This window comes from Saccoglossus kowalevskii, chromosome 3 (assembly GCF_978046115.1).
Source record: "Saccoglossus kowalevskii chromosome 3, keSacKowa6.1, whole genome shotgun sequence".
Taxonomy (NCBI): Eukaryota; Metazoa; Hemichordata; class Enteropneusta; family Harrimaniidae; genus Saccoglossus; species Saccoglossus kowalevskii.
In genome coordinates, this window is record NC_140643.1 from 20,230,579 (window position 1) to 20,258,294 (window position 27,716).

The 27,716-nt window shown below is 34.6% G+C and overlaps 1 protein-coding gene across 1 annotated transcript; it reads left to right on the forward strand.

Annotated features, from left to right (window-relative positions):
- The first annotated feature begins 31 nt into the window (after nucleotides 1-31).
- On the forward strand, nucleotides 32-27,506 carry LOC102808735 (phosphatidylinositol-3,5-bisphosphate 3-phosphatase MTMR14-like). Its single transcript, XM_006823478.3, has 20 exons — nucleotides 32-383; nucleotides 845-901; nucleotides 1,627-1,724; nucleotides 2,578-2,686; nucleotides 3,053-3,131; nucleotides 3,675-3,768; nucleotides 4,319-4,435; nucleotides 5,018-5,162; nucleotides 6,075-6,152; nucleotides 8,799-8,862; nucleotides 13,298-13,383; nucleotides 13,659-13,735; nucleotides 13,957-13,993; nucleotides 14,337-14,410; nucleotides 19,091-19,143; nucleotides 20,055-20,199; nucleotides 21,050-21,161; nucleotides 21,576-21,607; nucleotides 22,471-22,608; nucleotides 23,517-27,506. The coding sequence occupies exons 1-20, from the start codon at nucleotides 255-257 to the stop codon at nucleotides 23,677-23,679; spliced, it is 1,887 nt and encodes a 628-aa protein (XP_006823541.2). The 5' UTR covers nucleotides 32-254; the 3' UTR covers nucleotides 23,680-27,506.
- Nucleotides 27,507-27,716: the final 210 nt, after the last annotated feature.

Consider the following 27,716-nt stretch of genomic DNA (forward strand, 5'->3'; position numbering starts at 1 on the left):
CATGTTGTGAATTGCCTGAATATCTTTTTTGACATACAGGAAGTAGTTGATAATTTCGTTTTGGTTGGTTGTGTGTGTGTTTTATGTTAACCCATCTCAAATGACCTTTTCAACTCAACCTAGCCAAATTATGACGACTATATGTAGTTTTATATTTCTTATTTGAATTCGGGCAAAACTTATTTTGACTTGTTTCGCCGTTTGGTGTAGCAGCTGTCGACAATTTTTTGTGTTTTCCCGACGTACACGTGTGTATGAATGCAGAAGCTTTTACCAGCACTAGCAGTGCTGCGCCTGACAGCCTCGTGAGCGAAGGTCAGGTATTGGAACTACTAGATCAGTTCTCAAAGACAACGTACAGGGCTCGGGACAAGGAAAGAAAGGTAAGAGTTACTGCGTTCAATGACTGTGCATCAACTCGTGCAAAAAAATGACGACCAACACTGCATGTACACGTATACAAAGCGACCCGCCTACTTTTCATAAACTTATCTGGTCATAATAAATAGTAAAAGATTCATGTGATGATGTCATATGCCAGATTAATTTGAATATTGTAACATAGAGATAAACAAAAATCCAATATAAACATAAGACAAGTGCAGACTTGACAGAGATACAACATTGAATTATTAATATTCTTACAACTGGATGGGAAAAAAAAAAACATTTTTGTAGAGTCAATCTTTAATGACTGATAAGACTGGCTTTTTAAGTTTTCTATTCTCACAACGATATCAGTATTGTATGATATTAGCAAATGATGTTACAGTACGATACAAAATAGTGGTAATTAGTCCATGGAATAACTGACTTTTTTTTTCAAATCTAATATTATTGACAGCATGAAATTGTGGAGAGAAGATGTTTACATTTATTTGCCAAAGACTACAAATACTCGGTAAGCTAATTTGTAATTAACACCATACAGTAAATTAGATGCTATACAACAATTGCATACAATTTATATTGTATGTCTGTATGCTAATACAGTGAAATAAATAAAGCTTTGATGCAAACTATACATTACAATGTACATACTGTATTATTAAAGTGTGTTTGAATGATTAACATCCCAGGTCAAAATATGATGCATAGCATTGGATCTCCTGTCCTAAATATTTGCTACAGCCATTAAATGATGTATACATTCAAGTCATTGTTTAAAACATGAAAAACAATGCAAAAAGTGTATTTCACAGATTGTTAGTGATCACTAGTGCGTTACCCTCTTTAGTATACCAATAATGCTAAGTTTGTACATTTTGTACATTTTTTGTTTGTACAAGAGTTTTTTATGTTTATTTATGTTTAATTTCTCAAGGAAATTATTATTGTTTGTTGTCAAAATTGTTTATTTTTGCGCTGTAATAAATACACTTAGTGCAATCTGTTCCAAGCACTAAATACAATGTATTTTTTTATGTCCTAAAAAAAACAACTAACTTAATTGAAACTGCAGTGAGTAGAAAAAGTGGGTTAAGGCATCTAGGATGTGCATAGTTTGACCAATCACACATCTTGTCTCATCTACATTGTGTATGTACTAGTATATGTTCCATCAGTTTCATGTTTAGCTGATGATGTATGCAGATACCCAAACACTGATAACTTGCATTTTGTTAGGTGATACATAATGGTAATGGTGAACTGTGTAATCACTATCCAACTAAGTTAATTCTCTTGGAGTATGAATTGTCAAACAGTGATGTGTACCCAACCAGGTAAAGTGCTTTATGTAACATTTTGCTAACATGTAGAAAAAATAATAATTACCAATGAATGATTTGTTTTCAAAACAACTGATCATATTCTACTAAACGTTGAGTCTTCTCCATGCGATTGTTGCAAAAACGCAGAAATAATGCAATTCCCATTATTATAAAATACCATGCATCTGTTAAATTCTGTGGCAATCACTTGACTTTCATACTTCTTTGGTTGACACATCTAGTGCTTTGCAGTATGAAATTCACCTTGTTTTGCTGGGAATTGTAGGGAAGATAATAATCAATAGATCATCATAGAAAAACATGTCCTTTTAGCTAGCTTTTTTTGCTAGTTTATCTAATACATAATTTACTAATTCAAAATAAAGTATATTCTCACAATGGGAGTGTTGACACTTTTTAGCTCAAGTAATATTCAACTAGATATAATTCAAGCACTGTGTCAAATTTGCTAAAATGATATGTAGCTATTTCAACATGTTTTATATGTCAACCATTTTGTGTATTGTGTTTTAGACAATGAATGGTACATGTTTTGAAAACCATTAACATCTGTAAACATGCACAACTTTTATTGTGTCTTCTCTCACTACTATAACTTTCCTTGGTTCAATGCAATTATCTCCTCTGTTGCATTTTCTGTGTGCAAAACAAGTTGTAAATATGTCAAAGTCGTTACTTCATTAGAAGCTACACTCATGATTCACATCACATTCTTTCAGTGTCATAACGTAGTAGTTCATCTTCAGTGCTTATCTATAGTTCACCTGTGCTGAAACAACTTTCATTGTTCTCCTCTCTATTGCAATTATTGATTTGTTTTTTTATATTGTCACATTTTTTATAGTGTTGAAAGCCTGTATGATTTAGCAAAGATGCAAGAACTTTTCACAAAAGCCCGCTTTGCCAGATGTCGATCACGCTTTGTTATACCGGTTTTACTTTATGAGGGAAAGGTATGCGCTTGTCACCATTTGTCTTCGCACATTTTGATATATTCTCATACTGTTAAAATAAGATATGTTACTGAAGTTTACTCACTTTAAATGCATTGTTCATGCACATCAATGATAGGCCCCTCCCTAGGTACATGTTGACTAATTTGCATGATAATATATTTAATTTGCATATGTATTTTGTAACTAAAATAATTAACTTAACTCTAATGTTTCTTGATAGTTCAAGCATGGCCTTTCAGTAACACGCGTGTAAAACTGCTGTTCTTAAAAGGCCTGTAGAGAAAACTGACAAAACACTGAACTGTTGATCTGGAAAACAAATAATTTTATGGCTAACATTTCTTTTTCTACTATTTTATACAGCAAATATGTAGATCATCTACTTTATCTGCTGGTGCTGAGATCTATGGCAGGTCGGGTTTAGATTATTTGTTTAATACAGGTATGTCATACTGGTCTATTTCATGTATATTAAACTCCTCAGATTTATTGTTCCGTCAGACATATGAAAGCTACATGTACCTTACTAGTCTGGCTGTTGCATTCAATTTGACAATCAAAATTAATAAACTTGCCAATGAATCAATGTTTTTCGTCATTCAGCCACTACATACATACAGCCAAGCCAGTAGAGTCAACTGTACACTTTTACTGCATACATGTCTTGACAATTAATATCCCTAGTGCATACTTCACTGATCATGATGATAATTACCTGATGAAATTATAATTATGATGGACTTGAATTTGTATGCAACCCTGCCAATGTTGTACATGCACATCTGAGGTCGGGATAAAAAGTGAATAAATTGATGTTTAATACTGAATAATGCAGACGTGTGTCACCGCTGCATTTATACCAAACAACTTGACCAAATGTGTGTATTTTTGTCTGACTTCAGAAGATCTTTTTATTTTAAGATCTTTATTGTTTAATATTTTTTTCAATATTGTAATTTGGATTCATTTTATTGAACTTTTCTAGGTGGTAGTGGAGGTGGTGTTGGTTTCTCAGATGTTTCTTATGAGGAAGATTCGCCTACTGATGAAATGCTGCAGACAAATCAAGCCACTAGTGGGTAAGACTAAACAGATTAGAGTGGTGTGAATCTGCTCATCAGTTTATATACAGATTATTATCCTGTCACCTGAGTAGGCTTACTGGCGAGTCATATTGTTAGACGAAGCTCTGAAACCTCCTATGTGCGCAGTTTTAAAAGCTTGTTGTCCCTTTATGTTGGTTATTCCATTATAGAGCTATGCAGAGAAATATGGATACAGAAGTCATATTGCATATACAGGGTACAGTACCCATTTTTTTTAGTTTCAGCAGTCAAGTTGGTAGTGCTAAAACAAAAGTTGATAGTTAGTGTGCTCTGGGATACCGTTTTTCCTGTTATAGCTTACTTCTGTTAATGAGTGACAATCTATGTGACCTTTGTAAAGATTAATATCCTCATTTAAAATTTGCACACAATGAACGAAAAAACGACAACATTGTGGCGATCAGACCATAGTGGTTGTATCAGACCAGTGTGGCGATAACAACAAATCACTGTAGCAGTACCACCAGGTGTATGTACCGGTCAGTTTATAATCTGACATCAACGGAATTGTTTGATTTTACAGTGATTGGCAGTTGATGGATAGAATTCGTGGTCAAGATATAAAGTTATTGAAATTATTATCAGTAGGCTATGTATGTGATCTGATGGTTGAAAAGAAGAAAGTTAAGTTTGGCATGTCGTAAGTCGAATTTGTTTATTAATATTAACTTCAATTGTTTTCTTGAAACTTCAAACAGGGTGGTATTACCATGCTTTAAAGTTGCACTCTGATAGCGTTCATTTATTGAAATCAGGATTATTATATGACATATTTATATGGATTATGGGAAATAATAATACAATTTAAAATTTCAATAATTTTCAGTATGTCTGAATTGCTGGCAATTGTTACAGCTTCTTATTTGATTATGTGTTCAAATGCACATGGATTCACAAAGAGTTGTTTCTGTTCCAAATTAATACGGGTCATAGTTATTCTAATCATGGGCTCAAGATCTATCTTTCTTCCCAAAATTCAGACCAGTAAATATTTCATTTAATAGTCTCAAGACCCCAATGCTTTCAGAGTGAACTTTAAGGTGCAAGGTATTTCATTAATTGTCATATTTACTTTATGAGAAGTGTATCTCCATTGATGATAAAGTGATTATCGTTATCTGATTCTCTCACACCTCTTTCAATGTAAAAACCTGATGGCTCCTTCTCTAGTGTTGATGATGTCGCTTGGCAACCACCGATTGATAATCCCTCTTGATTACAGTGTGACATCATCAGAGAAAGCTGACAAGGAACACCGGTATAGTGATTTCTGTCTCATGTCATTACCTTATCCTGGTTGTGAGTTTTTTAAGGATTATAAAGATAATAAGTATGTTGCAGAAGGGCTCTCATTTGACTGGACTCAGGTTAGTTTCAAATCAGTGTTGTTCGACCATATTATAATTCCAGTGTATTGTACCTACAGTGTTTACTGTTGCACATTTTTTGTTAGATTTCAATTTTCGTTGTATCTTAAATTTTGACATTGATTTTACAAGTTATAATAAGAATTTTTATGTTTATTAAAGTGTGACAATAGTGGACAATGGTTATAACAGAAAATTAATTTCAAACAAATTAAATCAACAATCATTATGAATTTGAAGTAATATTACTGTTAGTATAGTACAATGAATTAGTTAAATAAATACCTGAGAGTGATGCAAGAATTTATTCATTCCCTGCTGAAGATTCCTGAAAACACCGGACAATTGAATAATGTATAACTCGCTCCTCAGGCTATTTTTTGTTGTTGACTAAATAGGAAGTGCATGCAGTGTCTGCTATGGTAGTAATATGACACATGTATTGCTTTGCCTTTGCTACTAATGTATTATTTGGAAGAACTGCAATTTTTTCTAATTACCGATATGCCTGACTTGCTCCCACTAGTCTCCCAATTAAATGAACGTTATTAATATTCCAATTACCTACATGTACTGAAAAGCACAGATATTTTTACACAATACCCAAAATTTTATAAAATTGAAAAATGTGGTTTGTCGAGTTTCTAAAACCGAATATTAAACAACATTGTAATATACAAATAAAGTGAATTCAGTCACAATGGTATTGGTATTGGCATTATTGAAAAAGTTGAACCACCTAAGTATGTCTATGTATTCATTCCAAATATGTGTTAAATTAGTCCACCACTTCAGAATTGATTGGTTTTTGCTAAAATTCCACTCACAAATCTACACTTTGGTATTCTGGTGGTATATTTATAAATGTCATCCCTTGCAGTTAGCATAATTTTTTCATCTATTCCTTTTCAGGGTTTTGTTGATGCTGAATTACAGATACCTGGGAGTTGTAAACTTGATTCATTAGGAATAGATTGGACCAAATATAGGGTGAGTTAACATTATCTTTGGTAAAACTGCAGCTGTACATGGTGGATCAGATGTAATGTATCACATAATAAGAGAATAAAAGTGTCTCATTCTTAGCTGCTCCTACAATCTTATGTTCTGTATATGGAAATTGTGTTTTGGCAGATGAGATTCATGAACCAATTAGCTCATGCCTTTTTAAACAAATAAGATTAATTTGCACATATAGTTTGTAACACAAGTCCTGATTGGTTGATCATTGTACATAATTTGATTAAAATTTCCATATCTATTTTTTCAGAGCTAGTTGCACTGAATTGACACCCAGAGAGTATTCAAATTTAGCAAGAAAATGTATTGTTTTCCAAATCCACTAAAATTATACCCTGTGAATATTCTTTGTACAGTATACAGAGAAAACATAGCATACCTATCACAACCTTGACTAAGGTGTATACTTTTGAATGAGGTGTTACCATGGTTATGAGATTTAACATTTTGGTTATTGTTAAATCTAGACTTCACAGTGCTGTTTCATTGACACATGCACAGTTGAGATCATTTCATTATCAAACTAGACAAGGATAAAGCACAGTTTTTCAAAATAATATATGTTCATTAGAATACACAAACAGGTTATTTTGACGTGTTTTGATATTTATTGAATCAAATACAATGTAGATATACAAGTAATGAAGAATAGTTATTAGTCCCCGTTCGGACGAAGTCCGAAAACGGGGACTTATAATTCGGTCTCCGTCCGTCCGTGTGTCCGTCAGTGTGTCCGTGTGTTCGTGCGTCCGTCCGGAGTCATATCTCAGACTCCCTTGGACCGATTCCGTTCATTCTTTGCATGTGCCTAGTACTTTATGTGGGACATATGCACATGCAGTGGTTTAGCGATTCGATTCAAAATGGCCGACTGGCAGCCATCTTGTTTTTTGAAAATGTTGTATTTTGAACATGCTTTGTCAGTTTTCATTCAAACTTGGTACATAGATTATACATGTTAGGATACATGTCCATGATGATTTATTTCACAATTGGATCAAAGATGGCCGACTGGCAGCCATCTTGTTTTTTGAAAATGTCGTATTTTGGACATGCTTTGTCAGTTTTGATTCAAATTTAGTACATAGATCATACATGTTAGGATACATGTCCCCGACCATCCGTGAGTTCCTGAGTCTGTCCGTCCGACCGTCCGTCCGACCGTCCGTGTGTCCGTCTGTTCGTGCGTCAGTCTATCCAACGTCATATTTCAGAATCCCTTGGACCGATTCTGTTCATTCTTTGCATGTGCCTAGTACTTTATGTGGGACATATGCACATGCAGTGGTTTAGCGATTCGATTCAAAATGGCCGACTGGCAGCCATCTTGTTTTTTGAAAATGTTGTATTTTGGACATGCTTTGTCAGTTTTCATTCAAATTTGGTACATAGATTATAAATGTTAGGATACATGTCCATGATGATTTATTTCACAATTGGATCAAAGATGGCCGACTGGCAGCCATCTTGTTTTTTGAAATTGTCGTATTTTGGACATGCTTTGTCAGTTTTCATTCAAATTTAGTACATAGATCATACATATTAGGATACATGTCCCTGACCATCCATGAGTTCCTGAGTCTGTCCGTCCGACTGTCCGTCTGTCCGTGCGTCAGTCTATCCAACGTCATATTTCAGAATCCTGTGGACCGATTCCGTTCATTCTTTGCATGTGCCTAGTACCTTATGTGGGACATATGCACATGCAGTGGTTTAGCGATTCGATTCAAAATGGCCGACTGGCAGCCATCTTGTTTTTTGAAAATGTTGTATTTTGGACATGCTTTGTCAGTTGTCATTCAAACTTGGCACATAGATTATACATGTTAGGTTACATGTCCATGACGATTTATTTCGCAATTGGATCAAAGATGGTTGACTGGCAGGCATCTTGTTTTTTTATGCGGTATCTTGGACATGCTCTGTCAGTTTTCATTCAAATTTGGCACATATATGTACTTTATACATGTTAGGATGCATGTCCATGACAGTTTGTTTCAAAATCTGGTCAAGGATGGCCGATTGACAGCCATCCGACTTTTTGGCCTTACTACTATATTTCCACAATTTATGTACCATTTTCATTCATATTTGGCACATACATCATACATATCAGTGTGTTTCATAATCAGATCAAAGATGGCTGAATAACGGCTGTTTTTATTTTAGCCATATTACTATGACACGAAACACGTGTTTTGATGTAAATAAACAATCTGTTGTATACGCCACTTGGAACTCAAATTTCAAGGACACGCTCGCGACAACCCCTCCGCTTTAATATGACGAGCACAAAGAGAACTTAACGGGGACTGTGTCATTTTCAATGACTTGTTGCAATGTACACCAGATTTGCAAATCATAATGTTGATTACTCTATGAAATAGTAAATCACACACAGCATGCCATCAGTCAAACTGTGCCATCAAATCTAGCAAAGCAAATGCCAAGCATTTCATAAAGCTGCAAGCTATCTTACTAACTGTTCAAATACTTCTCAAAACTGATTGTTTTTGTTCTTCAGGAAATTGAATAAAACTGTAATGTCATTTCCATATCATTACTGACTATTAAGGTGAATACAATTTTTACAAGCACTGTTTACTTTCTTTTCAGAAATGGGACCTAGTTACTATTACATCTAATTATTTAAAGTTATTTTTGCATATTTTAAAAGAAGGTGAGTGTTTGTATTTGATATTTGTTATGTCGATGTACCCTCCTAAACTTGTCATGTCTTTATCGATGTCCCCCTCCTAAACTTGTCATGTCTTTATCGATGTCCCCTCCTAAACTTGTCATGTCTTTATCGATGTCCCCTCCTAAACTTGTCATGTCTTTATCGATGTCCCCCTCCTAAACTTGTCATGTCTATGTCCCATTCCTAAACTTGTCATGTCTTTATCGATGTCCCCCTCCTAAACTTGTCATGTCTATGTCCCATTCCTAAACTTGTCATGTCTTTATCGATGTCCCCCTCCTAAACTTGTCATGTCTATGTCCCATTCCTAAACTTGTCATGTCTTTATCGATGTCCCCCTCCTAAACTTGTCATGTCTTTATCGACGTCCCCTTCTAAACTTGTCATGTCTTTATCGATGTGCTCCTCCTAAACTTGTCATGTCTTTATCGATGTCCCCTCCTAAACTTGTCATGTCTTTATCTATGTGCCCCTCCTAAACTTGTCATGTCTTTTTCGATGTCCCCTCCTAAACTTGTCATGTCTTTATCGATGTCCCCTCCTAAACTTGTCATGTCTTTATCAACGTCCCCTTCTAAACTTGTCATGTCTTTATCGACGTCCCCTTCTAAACTTGTCATGTCTTTATCGATGTGCTCCTCCTAAACTTGTCATGTCTTTATCGATGTGCTCCTTCTAAACTTGTCATGCTTTTATCGATGTTCCCTCCTAAACTTGTCATGTCTTTATCTACGTGCCCCTCCTAATCTTGTCATGTCTTTATCGATGTCGCCTCATAAACTTGTCATGTCTTTATCGACGTCCCCTTCTAAACTTGTCATGTCTTTATCGATGTGCCCCTCCTAAACTTGTCATGTCTTTGTCAATGTCCCCTTTTAAACTTGTCAAGACGTCTCCATTGATGTCCCATTCCTAAACTTGTCATGTCTTTGTCAATGTCCCCTTTTAAACTTGTCAAGACGTCTCCATTGATGTCCCATTCCTAAACTTGTCATGTCTTTGTCGATGTTCCCTTTCTGAACTTATCATAATGTCTTCTTCTATGTCTAATTCCTAATGTTTTTTTCCTAACTCACTAGAGCAATACAACATAAACTAGAATGTGAATTTGATATACTTTATGATCTGAAAATTGATTACAAAATTTGCTTTGAGTTGACAGAAAATTTTCTTTGATTCCCGATCTAGTGAAACAACAATACATTTAAACTTTTATGTACAGTAGTATCTGAACTAGTCATATTTTCATACAAGGGTTACATATAAACTACTGAAAAAAATGTGAATACTAGTGGCTGTATACATGCACTCATAAAGAAACGGGGGTGCACCAAGAGATGTCAGTTCTATCAAATTGTGAATACGGATTATTGTTATCACGATTTAATTGTGTTTGTCAGCACAACATTTTGTGTGAGTTGCTGAAACTCTGTGTGTCTTCTGGATCATTGTAACTCTGTGTGTCTTCTGAATCATTGTAACTCTGTGTGTCTTCTGAATCATTGTAACTCTGTGTGTCTTCTGGATCATTGTAACTCTGTGTGTCTTCTGGATCATTGTAACTCTGTGTGTCTTCTGGATCATTGTAACTCTGTGTGTCTTCTGGATCATTGTAACTCTGTGTGTCTTCTGGATCATTGTAACTCTGTGTGTCTTCTGAATCATTGTAACTCTGTGTGTCTTCTGGATCGTTGTAACTCTGTGTGTCTTCTGGATCATTGTAACTCTGTGTGTCTTCTGGATCATTGTAACTCTGTGTGTCTTCTGGATCATTGTAACTCTGTGTGTCTTCTGAATCATTGTAACTCTGTGTGTCTTCTGGATCATTGTAACTCTGTGTGTCTTCTGAATCATTGTAACTCTGTGTGTCTTCTGAATCATTGTAACTCTGTGTGTCTTCTGGATCATTGTAACTCTGTGTGTCTTCTGGATCATTGTAACTCTGTGTGTCTTCTGGATCATTGTAACTCTGTGTGTCTTCTGGATCATTGTAACTCTGTGTGTCTTCTGAATCATTGTAACTCTGTGTGTCTTCTGGATCGTTGTAACTCTGTGTGTCTTCTGGATCATTGTAACTCTGTGTGTCTTCTGGATCATTGTAACTCTGTGTGTCTTCTGGATCATTGTAACTCTGTGTGTCTTCTGAATCATTGTAACTCTGTGTGTCTTCTGGATCATTGTAACTCTGTGTGTCTTCTGGATCATTGTAACTCTGTGTGTCTTCTGGATCATTGTAACTCTGTGTGTCTTCTGGATCATTGTAACTCTGTGTGTCTTCTGGATCATTGTAACTCTGTGTGTCTTCTAAATCATTGTAACTCTGTGTGTCTTCTGGATCATTGTAACTCTGTGTGTCTTCTGGATCATTGTAACTCTGTGTCTTCTGGATCATTGTAACTCTGTGTGTCTTCTGGATCATTGTAACTCTGTGTGTCTTCTGAATCATTGTAACTCTGTGTGTCTTCTGAATCATTGTAACTCTGTGTGTCTTCTGGATCATTGTAACTCTGTGTGTCTTCTGGATCATTGTAACTCTGTGTGTCTTCTGGATCATTGTAACTCTGTGTGTCTTTTGGATCATTGTAACTCTGTGTGTCTTCTGAATCATTGTAACTCTGTGTGTCTTCTGAATCATTGTAACTCTGTGTGTCTTCTGGATCATTGTAACTCTGTGTGTCTTCTGGATCATTGTAACTCTGTGTGTCTTCTGGATCATTGTAACTCTGTGTGTCTTCTGGATCATTGTAACTCTGTGTGTCTTCTGGATCATTGTAACTCTGTGTGTCTTCTGGATCATTGTAACTCTGTGTGTCTTCTGGATCATTGTAATTCTGTGTGTCTTCTGAATCATTGTAACTCTGTGTGTCTTCTGGATCATTGTAACTCTGTGTGTCTTCTGGATCATTGTAACTCTGTGTGTCTTCTGGATCATTGTAACTCTGTGTGTCTTCTGGATCATTGTAACTCTGTGTGTCTTCTGGATCATTGTAACTCTGTGTGTCTTCTGGATCATTGTAACTCTGTGTGTCTTCTGGATCGTTGTAACTCTGTGTGTCTTCTGGATCATTGTAACTCTGTGTGTCTTCTGGATCATTGTAACTCTGTGTGTCTTCTGGATCATTGTAACTCTGTGTGTCTTCTGAATCATTGTAACTCTGTGTGTCTTCTGGATCATTGTAACTCTGTGTGTCTTCTGAATCATTGTAACTCTGTGTGTCTTCTGGATCATTGTAACTCTGTGTGTCTTCTGGATCATTGTAACTCTGTGTGTCTTCTGGATCATTGTAACTCTGTGTGTCTTCTGGATCATTGTAACTCTGTGTGTCTTCTGAATCATTGTAACTCTGTGTGTCTTCTGGATCGTTGTAACTCTGTGTGTCTTCTGGATCATTGTAACTCTGTGTGTCTTCTGGATCATTGTAACTCTGTGTGTCTTCTGGATCATTGTAACTCTGTGTGTCTTCTGAATCATTGTAACTCTGTGTGTCTTCTGGATCATTGTAACTCTGTGTGTCTTCTGGATCATTGTAACTCTGTGTGTCTTCTGGATCATTGTAACTCTGTGTGTCTTCTGGATCATTGTAACTCTGTGTGTCTTCTGGATCATTGTAACTCTGTGTGTCTTCTGAATCATTGTAACTCTGTGTGTCTTCTGGATCATTGTAACTCTGTGTGTCTTCTGGATCATTGTAACTCTGTGTGTCTTCTGGATCATTGTAACTCTGTGTGTCTTCTGGATCATTGTAACTCTGTGTGTCTTCTGAATCATTGTAACTCTGTGTGTCTTCTGAATCATTGTAACTCTGTGTGTCTTCTGGATCATTGTAACTCTGTGTGTCTTCTGGATCATTGTAACTCTGTGTGTCTTCTGGATCATTGTAACTCTGTGTCTTCTGGATCATTGTAACTCTGTGTGTCTTCTGAATCATTGTAACTCTGTGTGTCTTCTGAATCATTGTAACTCTGTGTGTCTTCTGGATCATTGTAACTCTGTGTGTCTTCTGGATCATTGTAACTCTGTGTGTCTTCTGGATCATTGTAACTCTGTGTGTCTTCTGGATCATTGTAACTCTGTGTGTCTTCTGGATCATTGTAACTCTGTGTGTCTTCTGGATCATTGTAACTCTGTGTGTCTTCTGGATCATTGTAACTCTGTGTGTTTCTGAATCATTGTAACTCTGTGTGTCTTCTGAATCATTGTAACTCTGTGTGTCTTCTGGATCATTGTAACTCTGTGTGTCTTCTGGATCATTGTAACTCTGTGTGTCTTCTGAATCATTGTAACTCTGTGTGTCTTCTGGATCATTGTAACTCTGTGTGTCTTCTGGATCATTGTAACTCTGTGTGTCTTATGGACCCCAGTGCTACTGACTTGTTTACTACAATATGTCATCTTAAACATTTATTCTTTCAGGTGATTGTGGTGTGTTGATACATTGCATCTCAGGATGGGACAGGACTCCACTTTATATTTCACTCTTAAGACTCTCATTATGGGCCGTAAGTATAAAACGTTTCTGAAAAGTTGGGCAGAGATGCATCTCCATTCATAATAATTAGCTCTCTCACAGTGACGAGGTGGTACTATGCTTCTCAAGTCAAGGAATTGTAACAGAATCATCCTATAATGTTAGTGGTTGTAAACATTGACAACTGACTGATTTTTTATGTGTGCCTTGAGTTCATTATCTTTTTTTAATATGCACACAAATTCAAAATTGATAATTCAACTTGATTTAATTTACATGTCAAATAACAGTCTTCTTATTTCACAGGACGGCAAAATGCATAAATCACTGTCACCGATAGAAATGCTATATTTAACAATAGCTTATGATTGGCTACTATTTGGGTAAGCTTTAATTGTACAGTCATCACACCATGTCATGTTTGATATGTAACCAATAGCAACACACATTCCAACAGGCGCTGCACGATGACTTTAGTGCTTTAAAAATGTTTCTGTTGAAATGTCATCTGTATACCACCAACAAATATTATCCATCAATTCTGTTTTCAAGTTATATTTTCTTATGATTTCTCAGATTAATTCATTAAATCTTTGTTTTACAGGCATAATTTAATTGACCGAGTTGGAAAAGGCGAAGAGGTGAGCTTTCACATCAACTATGAAAACCTCAGGTTTTATCCTTCTTGCTCAACCTTTAACCTCATATTTTCCCAATTTTTTCTATAATGTCTTCATTAATTTCCGACCAAATGGACACAAGCTGCAGGTCAAAATTGTTGAAAAAGTATGAACAACTTGTTTAAGTTTACAATTACATCTGTGTGTGTGTGTGTGTGTGTGTGTGTGTGTGTGTGTGTGTGTGTGTGTGTGTGTGTGTGTGTGTGTGTGTACTGTAAAAAGTCCACTGATAGAAAAAACAGAATGTGTTGTTGAGTTTTGTTGAGCTGTGTGGAATTTTATACCGGCTATTCTCTATTTTCAGATTTTTTTCTTCTGCTTCAACTTTCTTAAAAACATATCATCAGAAGAGTTTTCGCTGAAGCAGCGACACCATCGGTGAGTTCTGTCAAGTGCATGTGTATTTTAGCTTGGTTTGCTTCTTTCAATTTACATGTGTACTTATTATGCGTCCGTCCGGAGTCATATCTCAGAATCCCTTGAACCGATTCTGTTCATTCCTTGCATGTGCCTAATACTTTATGTGGGACATATGCACATGCAGTGGATTAGCGATTCGATTCAAAATGGCCGACTGGCAGCCATCTTGTTTTTTGAAAATGTTGTATTTTGGACATGCTTTGTCAGTTTTCATTCAAACTTGGTACATAGACTATACATGTTAGGATACATGTCCATGATGATTTATTTCGCAATTGGATCAAAGATGGTCAACTTGCAGGCATGTTTTTTTTTTTTTAGCTCCGCTGTCGACTTTGTCGAGTGGAGCTTATCATATGAGTGATTGTCCGTCGTCCGTCGTCTGTGTCAATGTTTTACTTTTTCGACTTCTTCTTGAAAACTACAAGCCTGAATGCTTTGATACTTGGTGTATATGTACCTTGGGTAGACCTCTCTTAGGTTTGTTCATTTCATGTTGATATCTTCAATTCTCTAATTTTGGTGAATATTTTTGTCATTTTTGGTAAAAAGTGATATTTTCGACTTCTTGTTAAAAACCGCATGTCCAATTGCTTTGATACTACATATATAGGTACTACATGTGGACCTCTCTCAGATTTGTTCATTTCGTGATGATATCTTCAATTCTCTAATTTTGGTGAATATTTTTGTAATTTTTGGTAAAAAGTGATATTTTCGACTTCTTGTTAAAAACCAAAAGTTCAATTGCTTTGATATTACATATATAGATACTACATGTAGACCTTTCTCAGATTTGTTCATTTTGTGATGATATCTTCAGTTCTCTAATTTTGGTGAATATTTTTGTCATTTTTGGTAAAAAGTGATATTTTCGACTTCTTGTTAAAAACCGCATGTCCAATTGCTTTGATACTACATATATAGGTACTACATGTGGACCTCTCTCAGATTTGTTCATTTCGTGATGATATCTTCAGTTCTCTAATTTTGGTGAATATTTTTGTAATTTTTGGTAAAAAGTGATATTTTCGACTTCTTGTTAAAAACCAAAAGTTCAATTGCTTTGATATTACATATATAGATACTACATGTAGACCTTTCTCAGATTTGTTCATTTTGTGATGATATCTTCAGTTCTCTTATTTTGGTGAATATTTTTGTAATTTTTGGTAAAAAGTGATATTTTCAACTTCTTGTTAAAAACTGTAAGTCCGATTGCTTTGATACTATTCATATTGTTCATTTTCTAATGATGTCTTCAGTTCTTTAATTGAAATGTGCATTGCTATAACAGCAGAGCTATCTCAGCCGATAGGCTGCTTGTTTTTTATGCATTATCTTGGAGGTGCTATGTCAGTTTTCATTCAAATTTGGCACATACATGTACTTTATACATGTTAGGATGCATCTTCATGACAATTTGTTTCAAAATCTGGTCAAGGATGGCCGATTGACAGCCATCTGACTGTTTGGCCTTGCTACTATATTTCCACAATTTATGTACCATTTTTACCTTGCCCGTACCATCAAAGATGGAAGGGAAAGGTATATTAAGGGAAAAATTTTGTCCGTCGTCGTCGTTGTTAATAATTGTTATTGTGTGCATAATAACTTTACTAATTCTATTCCAAACTTTATCAAACTTGGTCACTTTATTCATCAGTATAAAGTCTTCCCTGAGTTTGAACAACAGATGTCCTGTATGAAAATATCATGCAAAAATTGAGAAAATATGATAAAATATTTTGACTGTTTCTACTTGACTGATCACTGGTGATACACATCAAAGGTCACTGATCTCAGTGGAAATATGCATTGTTGTGTGTGTTCAATGAAGCAAATGATTTATCTTGTAATAATATCCTTGGTATTGTATCTCAGAATCCCATACTGGGTTTCAAAACCAACTCATGGAGAGATTGCACAGTCTGATACACATTTGCAAACCTACCAATAAAATCTTTACAGAAAACAAGATGTCAGAAAATCAATATAAGCACTCCTATGAACTGGGTGCCTAACTTTGATCAAGATCTGAAGCTAATAGAAAATCTGTTTAGTTCAAAGTTATCAAATCAAAAACAATACATAAAAAATACATTAAAAGCAAAACATTTCATCCACATTTTAAAAAGAAAATTATTCTAAAATATATGTATTCTGTATTTGACAAACAGTTCATTCGACAAATGAAAACTCACAGGAATATGTTTCAGCTATTAGAACAGAATGATAGAGTTTTTATAATACTAGTTTAAAAACGCACTTCAAAGATTGCAGTGTTTGAAGATGTAGATTCTCAGGAGGCAACAGTACTGTTGACTTCTTCCTCCACTGGACACCAACTATTTACTGTGGAATACTTTATTTTCGCTGGAATAAATTTTCGCTGAAAAGGCTTTTTAGGCGTTTTGTGTGGAATTTATTTTCACTGATTTTTGATGAGTTTAATGTGAAATATAGGAAAAAAAGTATATTCGCTGGATTTTATTTTCACGGAAACATCCCTTCAGCGAAAAAAAATTCCAAGCGAAAATAAAGTATTCTACAGTAAGTTGATTTGCCTACAAAGCAGAGCTTGCAACATGATAGCTATTCATAAAGGGTGTTTTTTTTTACTTTTCATATAATACAGTAGTCACACAATGAGGCAGTTCATATTTGTCTCAGTGAATCATTAATTTTTGACAGACACCTGTACAAAATACTTGGACTAAAGCCAGCTAAATTTTTCTGTTATCTTGCATGTTTTATGAATCTATTCACATCTAAATGCAGCACTTTTTGTTTGCAATGAGACATTTGTTTTTATTCTAAAATATCTGAATTACTTTGAATAAAGCTGGAAATTATGTTCCTTAAAATAATTAAACAAATAAGGCATGTTTTTGTAAGATATTTACATCTTTTAAGGACATTCGGTTGACTGATTCCCCACTGTTGGTTCAACCCCAAAACTTGTTTGTATTCAAAATTAATTATGACAATGCATATTTATATTGAAACAAACTATGATAAAGGGAATTATATTATATAACAAAGGGCAAGGTCACCAGAGTTCAACTATGTTCATTCATATTTGGCACATACATCATACATATCAGACAGTGTGTTTCATAATCAAATCAAAGATGGCCGAATAACGGCTGTTTTTATTTTTGGCCATATTACTACTACCGTAAAATCTGTAGTAGAAGCCGCATCCCTTATAAAAGCCGCACTCATTCTTTTTGACTTCCGTGTGCGAGGCACAAAAAGGGAGTCTTTGCAGTTAGTGTGTCTGTGTGTGTGGGTGTGGGTGTGTGTGCGTGTGTGTGTGTGTATGCGTGTCCGTCTGTTCCACTGATATCTCAAGAACCATACATCAGTTTTTGATGAAACTTGGTGCATAGATGCTCTGGGCCAATGCGCAGATTTGATTAGGTTTTGGTAAAAATCCATGCATATTAATTACCTAATTTGCATGATAATTAGCTGATTTTTAGCTGTTTCATGACTGTTCCACTGATATCTAAAGAACCACTCATTGGATTTTGATGCATGATTAGGACACTGCACAAACCTGATAGTTTTTAGGGTAATATGAGTACATATTAATTATCTAATTTGCATAATTAATTAATTTTCAGCTTTTGATATACAATGTATCAAGTAGTAATCATCATATTTCAATGAGACTTGCTACATAGATCTTCTAGGATTATGCAGAGACCTATTAATTATTTTTAATTGGATATTAATTACCTAATTTGCATAATGTTCCACTGATATATAAAGAACCACAAATTGGATTTTAATGAAACTTTTAAAGAGAACTATGCAGAAACCCAATTAGTTTTTGGTAAATATTTATGCTTATTAATCACCTAATTAACATAATTAATTAACACTGATATCTCAATTACTGATCATCACATTTGAATAAAATTTGGTACATAAATGCTCTAGGACAATAGACAGGCCTGATTAATTTTGGGTTAAAATTTGTTCATATTAATTCTCTAATTAGCATAATAATTCATAATTTTTTTGTTCTGTTCTGTTGATATTAGTTACATGATGTACATAATTAGTTTTCAGCTTTTCTATCAATATCTCATGTACAGGTAATTTTGAATTAATTTTTAATGTGTTTTCAATACTCTCAGCACACGGGAGTTCTTTCTAAGCTTTCTTTGATTGAATAATTGAGACCCAAAAATTCATCATTTCTCATATGTGTAACGCTCTAATAGAAGCTGCATCCCCTCTGTTGCAGTGTACCATTTTAATAGAAGCTGCGGCTTTTAATACAGATTTTACAGTACATGGAACACATGTTTTGATGTAAATACACAATCTGTTGTATACGCCACTATGACGAGCACAAAGAGAACTTTCAAAAATTTAACAGGGACTGTGTCATTTTCAATGACTTGTATTTAAATGTATTTGTTCATTTTTCAATCAATTTCAAATTGGCCATCAATTTCAAATTGATGTAGGTATTGAGAAATATTTAGAGAAATATTATTTATAAAAGTAGTTAATGTCACTATTCAAATTTTTCATCAAAACCATTGGTGGTTCCCCAAATGAATACTGACTTTAATCATTACACCTTTAACTTGCACTGTGTATGGTATTTCATTGTAGGCCACTTGGTAGATTAGACTCGGACTCCCAGTTTGATAACCCTTTACTGCTCGGTAAGTTCTCATTTTGAATTTCATATCTAGTTTACTTCTAACTAAACCTACAGTACATTTTTCTGTGGAAACCAAATTCCGTGTTTGGGATTACACGTCGGGACTGTGTGACCATCTTAATATCATAATAGTATTGCAATTTAATGTCTCAACAAGGCCAAGGTAAATGCATTTACCTGTAGACGTTATCCAAGGTTCTCCTAAAGTCATGTCTGTTGGTAGATAAATCTCAGTCAGTAGCCTATCTCTGTTTTAGTATCTAATAAACTCATCCAGTAGTTCAGCTATTCATCGTTCCAAAGCCACAACTGTGTAGTACACTAACTGTGTAGTACACTAACTGTGTAGTACACTAACTGTGTAGTACACTAACTGTGTAGTACACTAACGGTGAGTGATATAAAAGGTTATGTACATTATTCATAAGGTGACTCGTCATTTCATTCCAAACCCCTTTCTGTGCAGCGAATAGTATCTGGAATCTGGAATTGTGTGGTCTAAACCAGTAACCATGAAATGTGGTGGTCCTGCAGACACATTCAGTGTGTGGTCTAAACCAGTAACCATGAAATGTGGTGGTCCTGCAGACACATTCAGTGGGTGCTCCTATTTACTTATTGTTTTGTTGCTAAACATGTAGTAAATGCTTTGACAAATGAATCAAAATTATTAACTATATGTATAATATGGTGAATAAGCTGTTGTTTTTACTGTTGATGGAAATGAAGACATTTGTCTCAAACTATATTTTTCAATATAAATCTACTTTTAATTGAAGCAGTCCAAGATCTAACACCACTGTTTTGGTGTTTACTTCTCAAAACTCAATCCACTACATTCGGTCACTCTCACTAGATGTAAAGCCATCATCCACCATGACTAACAACACTGTTTTGGTATTTGTATTACAGATTCTGAATATTCTAATCAATGTTCTGGTAGCAGTACTAGTTTAAACAGTGCTTGTAGTGTTACCAGTGTTGGTAGTACAAGCTCACCAATTGTATTCAATGTCTCAGAAAAGACAGATAGAGAAGATGCTGTTCAGGGAAACAGGTAATTAACATAGTGATGCTGTTTTACTTTATAACACTTTTTAATATACATATGTAAGCAGTTATTTAAAAAATGAACTTTCATTTCCACAATAATATTTTTCCTAAGAATATTAAACATATATTGACTGGCAATAAGGACAACAGCATACAACAATGTACGTATATTTTTCCAGAGATATTTTGAGTTGGTCACAAATCTGACTATTCCCAGAGAGGCCTTAGCAAGAAAAATAGACTTACTCAGCTGCGTTAATGAAGCCAGACAATCTGTGTTTTATAACATCAGGGACTCAACACTACACATTATTTAAAATGTGATGATAATTTTAGACATTAAATTTGAAACAGTGAGCTTTATAATAACGATAATTATTATACATCTGTCACCATAACACTATAAGTTACAATGTGCCGTAATTTTTCAGTATTTTGCGGGGTATTTTCATCCTATCATATAAGGGAATGCGAATTCCAAATATGGAATGATTACGTGCTTAAACGTCCTCTGATAATAAAAACAAATGTGGCTGCCATCAGGGTTTGACCGGACTCCACACAAAGAAGTTCGCTGATTCTGTTGTAAACTTTTTGGATTTTGACATTCCCATGATGTATCCTTGCAAGGAAAAGATGTATAATAATAAGGTTATTACGAGAATACCTCAAAAGTATGCACTCAGACAGTACACTGCGCATCAACCTCCGCTGCACGTCAATCGATACTCCAGCTGTACTGTCTTCGTGCATACTATGAGCTATTTTCGTAATAACCTCATATTATTGCCTGTTGATTCTTTTGTGACATCACTTTTGAAATACATATTTACAAGCTGAAATTTTTTTTCTAGTGTGTTTTACCGACCACTTTACAACAATAATTCTACCAGTGTTTATAGCAATGGTGGTAAAGGTGGAACAAGTCCTGTTCCCGTCCCACTCAAAAAATACACCCCTGATACGGTAAGTACAAAGTGATAATTTCCACTGGAATCGATTTAGATTGACATGTATATACATAATATATTGGTAATGACCTTGGTGATCGTGACACTGTAGAAATACATTGTATGTGGTTACATAATTACATTAGAAGAAAAAAAGATTATGTAATCAGAAAACCTGATTACATTGTGAGATATTATTAAATTATGGAAAAAAAAAACGTGCAAACATTTCATTATTATAAAGGAAAATGTATTTACATTATGAAAAGTCAATAGAAAAACATGATTATGAAAATAACAAATGACATGGTATTAAGAATACATCAAATATAATTACATTACTAGAAAACATGATTACAGTAATTATCACTGTGACAGTTCCTACATGTACAGATAACACGAGTCACCATAGTTACAATATTTCTTGCAGGACAAATCAGCAGCATCATCAGGTTGTGGAAGGTAAGCATACTATCTATCATAGCAGAGACCTTAACAATATTAAACTCCCACATCTTTATGCCTGTCATGTACGTCATTATGATAATTTGCATAATAAACAGACACAGCTCCATCAATTGATTCACTATGGATGACAGTGTTGAATTTCACTAATTATATTCTTTGAGATAAGTGACTGTCAGTTACATATAGCTTTGTTATTCACAAATATTTCATAACGTTTCTATGTGGCCATCATTATCAATAAATTCTGGCATACTAATCATGTGTGTACACATTCTCAAAAATGAATATATATAATTGATCTGACCTGTATTCTATAAAAATCATTGAATTTGGGCAACTTTTGCTGTGTGCCAACAATGTGATTCATTATTTGTTATCAGATGCACAATTTCATACCAGACCAACGCATATACAATGCCTAGCAGGAATCCCTTCAATGGAGGGTTTGTCTCGCTAAAAATAGAGGTGGCTTGTATTTAGTACCATTGCCAACTGAAGCTTCTTGACTCTAGTTTGTAATTCAAAGTAGAAAGGACATTACATGGTTGCCGTAAGAAAAGCAAGTGGCAAAACTTGTGTATTCACCATACCACATGTTATGCTATGTTAAGGTGTACATGTATTATTACACTGGTACAAAACCATTCAATTTCACTCAAATTTCCATACTAAGAGCATACACACTGGGTTTTAAATTCATGGATGTGTTGGTACAAAGAGTATTGTAACTTTATATGTTTACATGATTTTAATTTTAAATCAGTGGATGTAACTTATCATCATAGTGAAACACAGTATGTGTTTGTAGGTGTAAAAATTAATGTTTCTACTGTATATGATGTGATTATATGCATTAGTTGGCAGATTATATCAAGGGCAGGAAGCTGCAAGGATTCTGTTCCTTCAGATAGCTCTAACGCTGCTAGTAGCAGTGGTAGCAGTAGTAGCGGTGGAGCTGGTCAAAGTCATTTATCATTTCACAATTCTGCAGCGAGGTAAGTGATTTTTTTGTTCTTCTGATGACATGACATGAATATTGGTAGGTGTTCATAGGTGAAAGGTCAACGTATAATGTAAGGTTGCGATGTTATCTATTAAATGTAAACTGCTTAAATTTTGAGAGTGACAAATTTTTGTGAATTCGGTGAGTAAGTGAAAATTGTGAAATTTTGTGACATTCCAAATTTTATCTGGTGCAGAGTGACAGTGACGTTCATGAAATTTTGCCTTAACCAATGCCATAAAATTATCAAATCACATAAGTTCCAGTTTACAGTACTGCTTGGCTATGTGCAACAAGTAATACAGTACTGTAACAGCACATGCTATTGACCATTCATGAGGTGACAGTCAATAGTTAGTCAGGTCGACAGTCAATAGCCCAGTTCTGTATTAATAGTGGCATTCGCTCACACGTCTTGAATATTTGCAGTAAGTTAACATATGAACCTTAATATAAAAATTGTAAGGACGTTAATAAAATTAGAAGAAAAATGAAAAATTTATGAAGCAGCCATGCAATGATAAAATACTTTTTAGTCTATACTCCATACATGCAAACATATTGCAGGGATTTGTTTAAACAAGGGAACAGGGGCGCAGTGCCCTCATGGTATGGCCATGCGCCCCCTTACCCTGGGGAGCAGATCCTCTGGTAACCATAAAATTCTGATTGACCTGGGATCACATGTGGCCACAGTCTTTAACTTTGACCTGTCTGATAGTAATTTTGGCCCTAAGAAACCCTAGAAAAACCCTTGTATTGGATTTAATTCTAGTGTGTTAATGATCACTGATTACTGTTTCTAAAATAAAATATTCTACATTAAAATTATGGTCTGAATGCCAAAGTCAACTTTTGTCACCTTCCATAAAATAAATCAATCAATTCTTTTTATTTCAGTACTTACTCTGAAAGACACCAAAAACTAAGTGCTGTGAGAATGGCTTTCATCGCAGCCTACGACGAGATCATCGGTTACAAGAACGGTTCCGAAGCAAGCGTCTTCTCATCAATGCTTGATAACTTGGCATCCAAAATAGGAATCAAGAGCAGACTATTTTAATTTAAAAAAAAACAGTATTTAATGTTTTTAACCAAAGCGAGTCCAATGAAATTTACAATTGTCATGAATTCAAATGAAATATCTTTATTTATGTCTTAGGTTATGTTGTTCATGTTATAGTCTTTGATTTTTTCTGTGAGATAAATTTAAAGTTTTTTCAAATTAATGATTTACTATTTTGACAAGAAGTATACCCCTCTTGTATATATTTGGAATGTTGGCACACCTTGCATGGGGAAATCTCTTTTGAAATTTATATATTACATTTTTTTGTGGTTTTATATAATGGTTGTTTGCGTATGTTTGACTACATTGGAATCACATTGATCCAAAGCCCAATTTGTGAAGTATAATGCAATTGGTTGTTGATAATTTGTATGCATTCATGAGGGGAAATTTGTTCACGATGGATCTTGAAAGCACATCGCCTGCCAACACCATATTTCTCCATTCATTTTGGTAATTCATAGGCTTTCTGCAGGTGATGTTGAACATCAAACTCAACTTTTTCACTATACGTCTTCATAATTTTTTTGACAATTTTGATCACAACCTTTAGGTAATGGAAAATGTTGTCAGTTTGAATTGAAATTGATAAGGATAGCAAATGGTTCATATCTGCAGTTATTGTTTGTTCTGATGCACCCGCGTTACCAGACCTCAGTCAATCCATGTATTTGAGATGTTTTTAGTCCCCGTTTGGACGCAGTCCAAAAACGGGGACTTAATGATTGACCTCTGTGCGTCTATGCGCGCATGCGTGCCTGTATTTTAGAGATGCCTGTATCTTTGACATACACACATACATCATACATATATTATACATATGCACATCAATTTGTTTCACAATCTAATTCAAGATGGCAGTATGGCAGTCATTTTTGTACTGAAAAAATCATCAAAATTAAATTTCTCAGCTGTTTACAGATGGATTTTGTTCAAACTTGGTCTACACATTGGACATTATAGGACCTCGATGCGCATCATTTTGCTTTTCAGATAAGATTCAAAATGGCTGACTGGCAGCCATTTAGTTTTAATGAATGTGGTTCTAGTGCCATATCTCTGATTTGCTTTGAATGATTATGTTAAAATTTTAAATATTCATTATACATCATGTCATAGATATACAGATATATTGGTTTGATGATCCTATTAAAAATGGTCGAATGGTGGCCATTTTTGTGCTAAAAAATCATCAAATATCAAGCATTTCTGGCATTTGTTCAAACTTGGTACATACATTAGACATTACGGGTTCCTGATGCACGTCATTTTATTTTTCAGATCGGATTCAATATGGCTGACTGGTGGCTATTTTGTTTTAATGAATGGGCTTCTAGAGCCCTTCTGTCTTGCTTTGACTGATAATGTTCAAATTTTATATATTCATTATACACCATTTTATAGATATATACATGTATTCAAAATGGCTGATTTTGTTTTAATTAATGCTGTTCCAATATCTCTCAATATGGACAAGAACTCGTTTGATGATCAGATACAAATGTCAATCATTTTAATGTTAAACAGTCATAATCATATTCCTGACATGTTCATATTCCAGCTATATTACTATAAACAAAACTATATATCTTAAATTCCATAACTAATGGGGACTGTGCCATGCATGGCTTGTAAATATTGACATGTTAGCTCTTTAGTACTTCCAGTCAAATCAAGCTATTCATCTTAGGTCATGTACACATTTTCGTTTATGTCTTATGTACGACTCTAGATGCTCACACCCTGGGGTTGGAATAGGTGCATTTGACTAAACACTTGGGTAACCAAAACTCAAAATTTCTCCCTAAACACTTTTTGTTGAATGTAACTACCTTTTTCACATAAGTAGGGTCAAGAAATTATTCCCATAATAATGGTCATTTGAAGATATGAACCAAATGATGTGTTGGATGCGATAAAAGAACACTGTGTGCAGTACGCTGAATGATGTCGCTGAAGAAAACATGCTGTAGTTTCTGCTTGGAAGTCTAAAATGAGTTTCTCTGGTAATATGTTAAATATTCAAATGCAACTATTAATACTCCTAAGTGCTTAACATACCTGGCCAAAATTTGTACCCCTTATTAGGAGTTTTTCTTTAAAGGTTGCGAACACAACTTTTAGAAATTGTTGGTGCAGTAATGCTAATATGCATGCCCTGAAATTTACAATATTTAATGACTGAGGTCAAACAACATTTCATTTTGTGGTAAAATGCTTTGTAAGAATTATTTATTTAAGAGATCACAACTTTATTTTGCACTTCTTGGGTACACCAAGTAACATCTTCAGCTAAATGTACTTTGCTGGGCACTACAGCAGTGGTTCAAGTAATGTTACATTCATATAGTCTGTAGATGGGAGTAATTCTCGTACATAGATTGTCTATTTTCTATCATTCTGTTCTGATAAATCACTGAACAATTTGAAATAACAGATAAACCAAAACATAAAAACACATTGTTGCGATTAATTTCTTATAATTAATATCAACAATGGTTCAAACTGTCAAACATTAGACTTGCTGAAAAGTGTTGTTACTTGCAACATTGTCTGTTTTGTTGTTAATGAATCAACAATGTCGCTTTTTCTGATTGCAAAACAATGTTGGACAGAGTAATGTTTTAAGCTAGCTAGCTAGCTGGTTGGTTGGTTGCTTGTTACATATTCAAAAATATAAAAATAGAGACATAGTCTGCTAAGAAAAAAAAATCTGAATTGTGACATTGGGTTGTTGAATTTGTTTGTTCTATTTCATTTTACCATATTTGCATGTAAGGAATCTATATCAAACATGACTTGTCACAATTATCAGCACATTTAATGCAAGTTGGCTAATCTCTGACCAATAATGTCTTGCTTGATCAGCCCTCATTTGAACATTGGCATCAGTATTGCAGTCTTGTTATCTATAAATCTAACCTGTTCTGCATCCTTTTATGATGGACTCAAAAAGTAACAATGTGGTGAAAGAGTAACCCTCTCTTGTATACAGTATTAATTCAATTCATACATTACTTCTATTCTGATCATGCTATTTTAATTATCCGGGGTATTATATTCGATGTAAGCAAGCAAACAATAAAAGAATGCAGGTGAAAGGAACAGGGTATATCACTTGTACTGTGTTCTGTATCATTGACAGTGCTGTGCTCTGCTGTTTCTGCTGGCCTTAACAGCCTTTAACAGCTTACTGTGGAATACTTTATTTTCACTTGCAATTAATTTTCACTGGAGGAATGATTCAGTGAAAGTAAAATCCAGAGAATATACTTTTTTTTCCCTATATTTTACATTCAACTTGTCAATAATCAGTGAAAATAAATTCCACACAAAACACCCAAAAAGTCTATTCAGCGATAATTAATTCCAGTCTAAAATAAAGTATTTTACAGTGTTCCATTTATTTTTGTTTTTGTTTTTAACACTGGATGCATGTCTACTTTCAACTTTGAACTACATATGATTTGAGTTAATTGTCAATGGGGTGTACATGTTATCATTATAAATTGTATAAATAGGGTGGTGCATTAACTGTAATCAGTTTGATCGTCAATTTCTGACTTATTTTATAGGGTGGTTTGATGGTAATGATGCAGCACAAGTTCATATTTGTTGTAAACAAACATTTTACATGTGTTATATTCATCGCATAGCACTCCCATAAACATATATGGTGCGATGACCACTGCCATTTAATTGCTTATATTTTACTCAACAATTTCATAATCCTGTATTTCATTTACAGTCAGTTCTGAGTTCTTGGACCATTTTAAATTTAAAAGACATTAAAGTTCGTTTTATCTTCAATGGTAAAAAAACTAGTTTAGTTTTTATTTAGTTTTTGTCAATGTTAAGTCAGAAAGACAATCTTGTAGTATACTTCCTATTGTGGACATAATGCCAATCGTGTAGTATACTGTCCCCTATTGTCAGTATGATGTTGCAGTTTACTGCCCCCTGTGGTCAGTTTGCTAATCTTGTAGTATACTGCCCCCTGTCGTCAGAAAGGCAATCTTGTAGTATACTGC